The 9,899-nt window shown below is 37.5% G+C and overlaps 1 protein-coding gene across 1 annotated transcript in view; it reads left to right on the top strand.

Annotated features, from left to right (window-relative positions):
* PRMT8 (protein arginine methyltransferase 8) overlaps window positions 1-9,899 on the top strand; it is a 114,503-nt gene that overhangs the window by 15,231 nt on the left and 89,373 nt on the right. The window contains exon 2 of the mRNA XM_069101433.1: window positions 6,518-6,673. Within this exon, the coding sequence (XP_068957534.1) occupies window positions 6,518-6,673 (156 nt within the window). The remainder of the gene's footprint in view (window positions 1-6,517; window positions 6,674-9,899) is intronic.

The raw sequence follows: 9,899 nt of genomic DNA on the forward strand, positions 1-9,899 counted from the left end.
TGTGCGTACCTTTTGACCCAGCAATACCACTTCTCCATCTGTCTCCCAAAGAGATGAAAGAAAAAGAAAAAAAACCCGCATAAATATTTATAGCAGCTCTTTTTGTGGTGGCAAAGAATTGGAAATTGAGGGGATGCTCATCAATTGGGGAATTCTTGAACAAGTTGTGATGTATGATTGTGATAAAATACTCTTGTGCTATAAGAAATGAAGAGGAGGGTGGTTTAAAAAAAAACAACAAAAAACGAACCATAGCAAGTCCTATATGAACTGATGCAAAGTGAAATAAGAAGAACCAGGAAATCATTATGGGAAGTAATAGCAATATTGTATGATTATCAACTGTGAAAGACTTGCCTACTTTAATCAATACAATGATCCAAGACAACTCCAAAGCACTCATGATGAAAAATGACATACACCTCCAGAGAGAGAACTGATGAACTCTTAGTGCAGATTGAAGTATAATTTTCTCACTTTCTTTATTTTTCTTGCTTTTTTGAAAAATATGGCTAATATGGAAATATGGTTTGCATGATTCCACATACATAATTGATATTTTATTGCTTGTCTTTTCAGTGAGTGAGGGAGTGGGTTGGAGGGAGGGACAGAGGTTGGAACTTAAAATATAAAAAGAAGAAAATGTTATAAATAAATTAAAAATAATAATTAGAAATTTTTCATGTAAAAAAAACATAGAAAATGGAAGAGGTGCCACAAGATTGGAGAAGGGCAGATGCCTCAATTTTCAAAAAAGAGAAGAAAATAGAATTTGTTAATTATAGTCTAGTGAGCTTGACTTAGCTCCCTGGGAAAAATCTAGAGTAGATCATTAAAGAGGTGGGAGGTAAACATTTGGAAAGGGAAGGGGTGATTAGCAAGGGCCAACATGGCTTCATCAAGAGCAGATCATTTCAGATTCTTTTTCAACCGGACAAGGAGAAGGCTGTGGAGGTAGTCTATCAAGATTTCAGCAAAACTTTTTCCTTTTAACATGAATTTTAAAAATTCTGACCTTTTTACTTGCATTTCACAAACCTATCCTTACCCCATCTCCCTTCCATAGAGCAATGCCTTGTAACAAAGAAGAAAAAGGAAAGAAAAAAATAGCAGTTGAATAAAACTAACCAATTATTGTAAAGAATCTGAAATTTTATTTAGTGCTCTATACTCATAGTCTTCTAACTTTGCAAAGAATCAGTACCTTCTCATTTCTCTTCTTTTGGGTTAAAATTTGTTTTTTTACATTTTTGCAGGAATCTGTTTTGAATGTTTTGTTTTTGCTATTTTATATTGTTAAAGTAATTGTGAGTGTTATTTTTCTGATTTGGTTTATTTCATTTTGCATCTCTGTATGCATTATATTCATAGTTTCTTATAGAATAACAATATTCTAGTAATGCACGTACTACAACTTGCTTAGCCATTTCCCAATTCATGGATGTCAAACTTGTTTCCAGTTCTTTGCTTCTATAGAAAGAGCTGCCTTAAATATTTTACTTTTTGTCATTTGCCTCCTTGGTATATTTGGAAAGCATATACATACATACATACACGCAAAGGGTAATCTCTAGTTCAAAAAGTATGGACATTTCAGTTACTTTCTTTGCATAACTCCAAATTACTTTCCAAAACAGTTGGACCAGTTTTATATTAGTGTGCTCATTTTTCCACAACCCTTAAAATATTAATTATCCTCATTTTTTGGTCATCTTTTCCAATTTATTGGGCATGAGGTCAAGACTGCAATATTTTTTTTGATTGATGTTGCTGCTTTCATTAGTTACCTCTCCTGCCTCCCCCCATTCCTCCATACCTTTTCACTGAAATATGGTTTTCCCTAAAGGTGTAAAGTTATCACTTGATTAACCTGGTGGTAGGGCAAGGCTCTCTGGAGGCAGTCTCCTGGTGTCCTCTGCCTATGGTGTCCTGATCACTTAAGGGCATAAGAAGGCCTATTCATACATTGTCTAAACCCTTCAAACTTAGTAGATGTCCCTAGACCACTGGAATCACCATATTCTTCCATGCTGATGAGAAACATTTCCATATGAAGGACGAGGAAAGACTTCTCTACCAAAGCTAATTACTACTGTATCCTTGTTAATTATTTAATGACCTATGAGTACATCATTATATCTCAACATTCAACCTCAATTAATAACATGCTGGCTTTAGGCTTGCTACTAACAGTGATTTGATGCATTTTTTTAATATGGTTGCTTTTAAAATCTTTTGAAAATTGTTTTATATATCCTCTTGACCACTTAGGTATTAAAAATGGCTTTTGCTCATATGTATATTTCTGTCAGTTGTCTATATCTATGTATCTATATCTTGTATATCATGCCCTTATCATAAATAATTAATCCAAAAGGTTTTTTTTCCCAGTCAACCTCTTCCCTTCTATTCCATAGTTGCATTAATTTCTATAATGAAAAAAACTTTCCTATTTCATGTAATCAAATTGCTATATCTTTTATAATCACTGCTATCTTTCCTGTGGTCAAGAATTTATTACCTTATTATTGCTATAAAAGGTTCTCTGGTCTTCTAAATTTTTTAATGGTATGATTTTTTTATATCCAGGTCATATAGTATTATAATATATTACACAAGTTAGTATTTCAAATCTAATTTGTATGATACTGTTTTCCATTTTTGCCAGGTTCATGTCAAATAGAATTCTTTCCTAGATAATATATGTTTTAGGGTTTAGGGAACACTGAACTATTGAGTTCAATTATTTCTGGTTCTTCTTTGTCTACTCTATTCCATTTATCTATTTTCCTATTCTTCACCAGTAAAGTTTTGATGATTACTTCTTTAGAATACAGTTTGTAATCACAGTTAGAAGTGATATTCCCCCATTATTCTTACTTTTCCTCCATTATTTCTTGAAATTCCAGACTTTTTCTTCTAAATGAATTTGGTTATTATTTAGTATAACTGTTAAATATTCCATTGGTAGTTTGATTGTTATAACACAAAATCTGTAAATAAATTTTGTAGTACTGTTCAACCGTGCTCACTGAGCATTACTCTAGTTATTTAAGCTGGTTTAAAAAAATTTCTCTAAATAGCATTTACTAATTGTAGCTGTATAGATAGTGTGGTGAGATGAACCAGTGCCAGCAAACCTCTCCTCCTTTTAAATCCATCTTGTAGTCCCTGAGATCCACTATACTCCCACACCATAATAAGTAATTCACAAAAGAAGCCTTTGGAAAAACGATTTTCATGAACTTTGTTATTTTTTGGGAAGATTTCCCTTCAGCATTGTTCCAATTAAAGGTGCATATTGACCTTTTTCACAAGCCTTGCTTGTGACATACACTAACTTCTGATGTTGGGAAAAATCACTGGACTTCTCCATCTTCTGGCAACTCTGAGTAACAGAGAAGGTCCTGACCTTTAATGGTTGAGGCCCCTACGTTTAGGCCCCTACCCCTTTCCATCCAAAGGATGTGTGAACTGATAGACTAGATAGAAAATATTTTGTGGATTTCCTAATTGTTTTGAATGGCCATCTCTGTTGTTCCCTTCTGAGTTTTGTTGTTTCTATGTAGAAATGCTGATAATTTTTGTGGGTTTATTTTATAACCTGCTACTTTGCTGAAGCTATTAATTGCCTCAATTAGTTTCTTGGCTGATTTCCTAGCATTTTCAAAGTAAACCATGTCATCAGAAAATAGGGATAATTTTTTTTCCTTTTCTGTCTATCTTTATACCTTTAATCTCTTTCTCTTGTCATTGTTTAGCAAAGCACTTAATGAAGTATCTGAGACTTCACATGGAGGAAATTGGGAGATGTGGATTTGCTGATAATATAATTAGATAGATTAAAATCAGAAGTGATTTGATGGCCATACTCAAAGAGTTGTTAATGATTTGGTGTCGACATAGCAAGGGGGCTCTGATTGAAACATTCCAAAGATCTGTTCCTTTTTATGAATTATTTCTATAAAATCATTGATGCAATGCTTATCAAATTAGTGTATGACATAAAGCTGGGAGGAAGTTAACACATTGGAAGGCATAGTCAGGATCCAAAAAGTTCTGTGTCATTGGGCTGACTCTACTAAAGGGAGTTCAAGAAGGATAATTTGGGTCTAAATTTTAGGTCCAGAAAATTAACAAATATAAAATAAGGGAGGCATAGTTAGAAGTTTTCTGAGAAAAAATCTGGGTTTTTTATGAACAGCATTGTCAGCCTAAGTCATCGGTCAAAAAAATCTCAATCAGATTTGAGTTGCTTGGAGCCAGGCAGAGGTGACAGGCCCTCTGTCCTCTGCCTGAATCTGACTTCATCTGGAGTATTGTCATCAGTCTGGTTCCATTTATAAGCAGGAGAGTCTCCACTCAGAGGAGGGAAAGTAGGCTGGTGAAGGGCCCTGTGAAGAGTTGATGTCATATGAGAAGTAATTGAAAGAATTAAGGTTGTTTTGCCTAGAAATATATGTGTGTTTGGATGTGGGGGTAGGTGTGTGGATGTGTTCCGTGTGTGTTTGTGTGCATATGCAAGAGGAATGAGGATGTGGGGAGAGGGAGTGTGTGTGTGTACTGTGTATGAGTATGTAGTGTGTATGTTGGGGTGGTATGAGTAGATAGGAGGATGGTACTTATCTTCATGAGGGATTAGAATTATGCAACTTTGTCTCATCAAGAAGAATCAGGAACAATAGTCAGTTAAAAGAGTTAAATTTAGGCTTGATGTCAGGAAAATTGTTAATTAGAGCTATGCAAACATGGGCTATGTTGCCTGGATAGGTGCTAACCTCCCTTTCACAGGAGCCCTATCTTGTCCAGCATGTTGGATATAGATCCCTTTGGGGTATGGGTTGGACTGGATAAATCACTTCCCAATTCTTTGTTTCTGAGTGCAATATTTGAGTTATCCCATAGGATCATAGATTTGGAACTGTGAGAGACTTCAGAAGTGATAGTCTGTCAATAAGCATTTATTAAAGTGCTCACTGTGTGTCAGGCACTATGTTAAATGAAAGAAAGGCAAAAACATGATTCCTTTTCTCAAGAATCTCACATTCCAATAAGGGGAACAACAATTAAATATCCATGTACATATAAAATGCCCACACATATGTATATATACATACATGTATGTGTATGTTGTGTAGATAGAAAATAATCTCAGAGGGAAGGACTGGGGAGGGGTAAGGGACTGGGAAAGACCTGTACAAAATGGGATTTGAACTGAGTCTTAAAGGAAACTAGGGAAGGTAAAAGACAGAGGTGAGAAAAGAGAATATTCCAGACAAGGGGACTGTCACTGCAAAGACCCAGAAACAGGTCCAGTCTGTGAGGAACAGAGAGTAGGCTAGTATAGATGGACCTCATTAAAGTGCATTGTGGGAAGGAAAGGAGAAGAAAACTGGAAAGGTAGGAGGAGCCAGGATATGAGGAGGTTTCAGTATAAGCACAGGGTTTTATATCTGATCCTGGAGGTAATATCTAGTTTTGACTATGGGCCTGATGTGGTCTGACCTACACTTTAGGAATAATCACTTTTTCAGCTGAGTGGTGGATGAATCAGAGTTGGGAGAGTCTTGGATCAGGGACATGAAAAATTATCCCGCCGATATATTCCAGGTAATAAAGTAATAAAGGCCTAAATGATGGTGCTGTCTGTGTGAGGATGCACATGAGAGATTTTTTTTGTGTGTCTTTTTGGAGGGGGAAGGCAGGCAATTGGGGTTAAGTGACTTGCCCAAGGTCACACGCCTAGTAAGTGTTAAGTGTCTGAGGCCAAATTTGAACTCATGTCCTCCTGACTCTAAGGCCGGTGCTCTATTCACTGCGCCACCTACCTACCCACTATAAGAAATGTTTTGAAGACAAAAATGACAAGATTAGGCTACAGGCTCAATCTGTGGGGTGAATGGAAGTGAGGAATCAAGAATGACACCTCAAGTGTAAGCTTGGATGACCAGGAAGTCGTCCTTGAGAGTAACGGGAAAGTGGGAAAGATGGGAGGGTTTGGGAGAAAAGACAATGGATTCTGTTTTAGAATTTGAAACTTTCTCTACTTTCTTAAATTCTGGCATTTTTCACTTTTATGGGACATCCCTTCTGAGTCATCCAAGAGTCAGTTGATGATATGGGACTCCAGTTCAGGAGAGTTGCTAGGACTGGATATATGTATCAGAGAATCATCTTCATAAGAATGATCATTGGAATCAAAGAATGTGATGTGATAACCAAGTGAGATAATATAAAGGAAGAAGAAGAGGGTGGTGCCATAGGACTGTAAAATCATGGAGGTGGGACTTTCTTCCATTGGAAGAAACTTTAGGGATCATCTAGTCCAACCCTTTCATTTTACACATGGGAAAACTGAGGCCCAGAGAGGTGAAAAGACCTTGCCTACAGTCACAAAATAGTAAATATATAACAATATTAGGACCCAAACTTGGACTCAAGCTTTGATTATATATCTAATTCTACTCTGCATAAGGGATTCCCTAACTTGATTTTTCTCTTCTTTCTCTTGCCACAGGAAATGCTGAAGGATGAGGTGCGCACGCTTACTTACAGAAACTCCATGTATCACAATAAGCACGTGTTTAAGGACAAGGTGGTGCTGGACGTTGGGAGTGGCACGGGCATCCTCTCTATGTTTGCTGCTAAGGCAGGGGCCAAGAAGGTGTATGGGGTAAGGACATCATTTTTTTCTCACTTTGGGCGTTTTGGAAAATGGGCCCCAGATACTGTCTCTTTTTTTCCAATCCAATCTAACTTTGCCAATCCCCACAAACAAACATGCAAACACAAATATAGTCCTTGGTGCTTCATACCTTCAACATACCCCTCAAAGGAAGCAAGAAATCCTGAGCTGTAGGAAAGATTTGGAGGGACCATCGCCCAACTAGTGACAGACTTCTATAGGAGTAATTGCTCATATCTCTGTAGAGCCTTAAGATAGGTAACTGAGCAGTACAGTAGATAGAACACTGGATTCAGATCTGCTAGTCACTAGTTGTGTGACTTTGGGCAAATTGCTTCACTTCTTGGAGAGTTTCCTCATCTGAAATATAAAGGGATTGGAGCAGAGGACTTCTTCTAGTCCTGGGAGACATGAAATAATATAATAAAGTGAATCTTGTGAAATATGAAATCTAACTCTTGTGAAGTATGAAATAATGTAATACTAAGAACAGTAGCTAGCATCTATACAGTGCTTTAATATTTGCAAAGTATTTTATGTATTTTAACAACCCTGTGAGGTAGGTAATATCCATATCCCCATTTTGTGGATTAGGAAACCGAGACCAAGAGAAATTCAGTGACTTGCCCAAGGTGACACGGCTAGTTTAGAGTCTGAGGCAGGATTTGAATTCAGATCTGACTTCTGTCCCAGTGCTCTATCTCCTATACCACCTAATTTTCTATGAAAAGATACTTGATATGATGGCACATGGATAGCCTGTCTCAATTTGCTTGCCTTCTCAATGAGGGGGTGGGGTAGGAAGAGAGGGAATTTGGAACTGTTTTAAAAATGAGTGTTGAAAATTGTTTTTACATGTAACTGAGGAAAAAAATACTAAATAAAAAAATATTTGATAAAAGCTTCATTTTCCCCATTAGATGGATGTAAAAAGTAATATTTAGAAAGGGAAAGTGAGTTGCCTAGGGACCAGGGTTAATAAAGACAAGTGTCAGAACCAAAATGGAAACCTAGGTTTCCTGACTCCAATCTGGTGTTGTCTCCAACACATTCTGCTGCATTCTAGGATGCCTGGGTCACGCTGCAGAACAGTTAGGAAATCAGGCCACTGACGTCCTCTCTCTTTCCTGGAAAATACTGACATTTATACACACCCCAAAGTGCTTCCACACCCATTATTTTACTAGATGCCCCCACAAAACTCCTGTGAATTAGATAGAAGTAAACATTTGATTACATCATTCTTCTACTCCCTTCCCTTTCCACCTCCCCCAAATTTAAGTGGCTTCTCATTACCTACAGAAAAAGTATAATATATGATCTCATCACTCTACTTTAAAAAAATCGATGACTTTCTATTATCCACTGAATGAAGCTGGAGTATCTCTTCCTGGCATTTAAGTATCCCTCACAAGCAGTCTCCAACCTAACTTTCCAGCATTATTTCACACTATATATTCTATATTACCAAACTGATTTGCCATAATATAATATAATAAAGTAAATCTTGGGAAATATGAATTCTCAATCTTGTAAGGTATGAAGTAATGTAATACTAATGAAAGTAGCTAGTATTTATTATACTGCCTTCAGATTTGCAAGGTGTTTTACATCTCTCTCAATTGATCCTCACAGCAATCCTGTGAGGTAGGTGCTATATTATCCCCATTTTACAGATGAGGAAACTGAGGCCGAGTGACCTGCCTATCACCCATTCTTGTCCTAACCTCTCCCATTCTGTGCTGTTCCTAGCCGTCATCCTTCAGGTTTGCAATAGAAGACTTCCACAACAACTCTACGGTCCAAAGTTCCTCCCTTCCCTCAAGATCCTCCTCAGATTTTATCTCCATTATGTAGCCTTCCCTGGCCCTCCCTCTCCTTCCAGATGAAAGGGATTTCTTCCTCAGCCACACTTTGCTTGACACTTCCCTTTTCTTCTCTTTGTATCATAGTTTTTTGTGTACATATTCCCTGTATTAGAAGGTAAGCTCCTTGAGAAAAGGATCTATGCTGCCTTTGTCTTTGTATCTTCAATGCCTTGTACACAGGAAGTACTTAAGAAGTGTTTCTTGAATGGATTTGAGTGGATATAGGGAAAATAATTGGTCCAAGGGCACTGGCAGGGTGAGTAGTAGAAGGAAGATTACTGACCACTTTCCTTCCCCTTCCCTCCTTCCTTCTTGCCTGTCTGTTTCCCTCCCTCTCTCCTTTTTTTTTTGAGAATTTTGCAGAGACCCGCACAGAGTATATAATGTTTACATGAAGTAATTATTATTTATGCTTAAAATGCAAGAAGTTCTCTCTCCTAAAAGGTGAAAGGTATAAGCATTTATATAGTAGCTACTATGTGCCAGATATTGTGTTAAGTGCTTTTTATAAATGTCATAAAAAAAACCCTGCAAGGATTCCTTAGTTGAAGAAACTAAGATAGAAGTTAAGTGACTTGCCCAGGGTCATGCACCTAGTAAGTATCTGAGGTTGGATTTGAACTCAGGACTCTTGACTCCAAGTCTAGCACTCTATCCTCTGTGCCACTAGCTGACTCTATAGAGTAGAAGTAAAAGAAATGGGGCTCAAAGAATGTCTCTCCATTCCCAACACTTATTAGAGAGATAACTAAAGTGTTTTATTTTTCTTAAAAAAAGATAGAAGGGTTTCAATGTGGTAACAAAGAAGGAAAAAGCTTTGAAAAGACAGAGGGGAATCTTGATCTGTGTCAGGAAATTGAAGGTTGAAAGAGTATCAAAAGGGAAGAAGGAGCACTAAATATTGGTGGCCAAGTAAAATATATGAGACTTCCTGAAGAAGAGGAGGCTGGGTCCTCTGAAAAGGGAACATCTTTTTTTTTTTTTTTTTTTTTTTTTTTTTACAATGGGGTTAAGTAACTTGCTCAAGGTTACACGGCCAGGTGTTTCTGGGTGGGTGCTAAGTGTCTGAGCCCGGGATTCGATCTCCAGGTCTTCTCAACACTGGAGCCGGTGCTCTCACTCGCTGTGCTACCCGGCCGCCCCAAGGGAACATCTTCTTGTCCTCTAAGGAAAGGTGCTGCTGTTAAGTGAGAGACCATCAAAGCAAGGGAATAGAAGGAGAATTTTGTATTGATGGCTAGTGACTCTCTGATGAGGGATACTGATTTGTCCACCTGCTGAAAAAACAAGAGGGGTCTTTTCTCTTTCCTGGGGGCATGCATCCAGAACAAGAGGAAAAGCCCTCT

This window comes from Petaurus breviceps, unplaced genomic scaffold (assembly GCF_028583685.1).
Source record: "Petaurus breviceps papuanus isolate PSGF00001 unplaced genomic scaffold, PetGlider_PUasm1.0 470, whole genome shotgun sequence".
In the NCBI taxonomy this organism is placed as follows: Eukaryota; Metazoa; Chordata; class Mammalia; order Diprotodontia; family Petauridae; genus Petaurus; species Petaurus breviceps.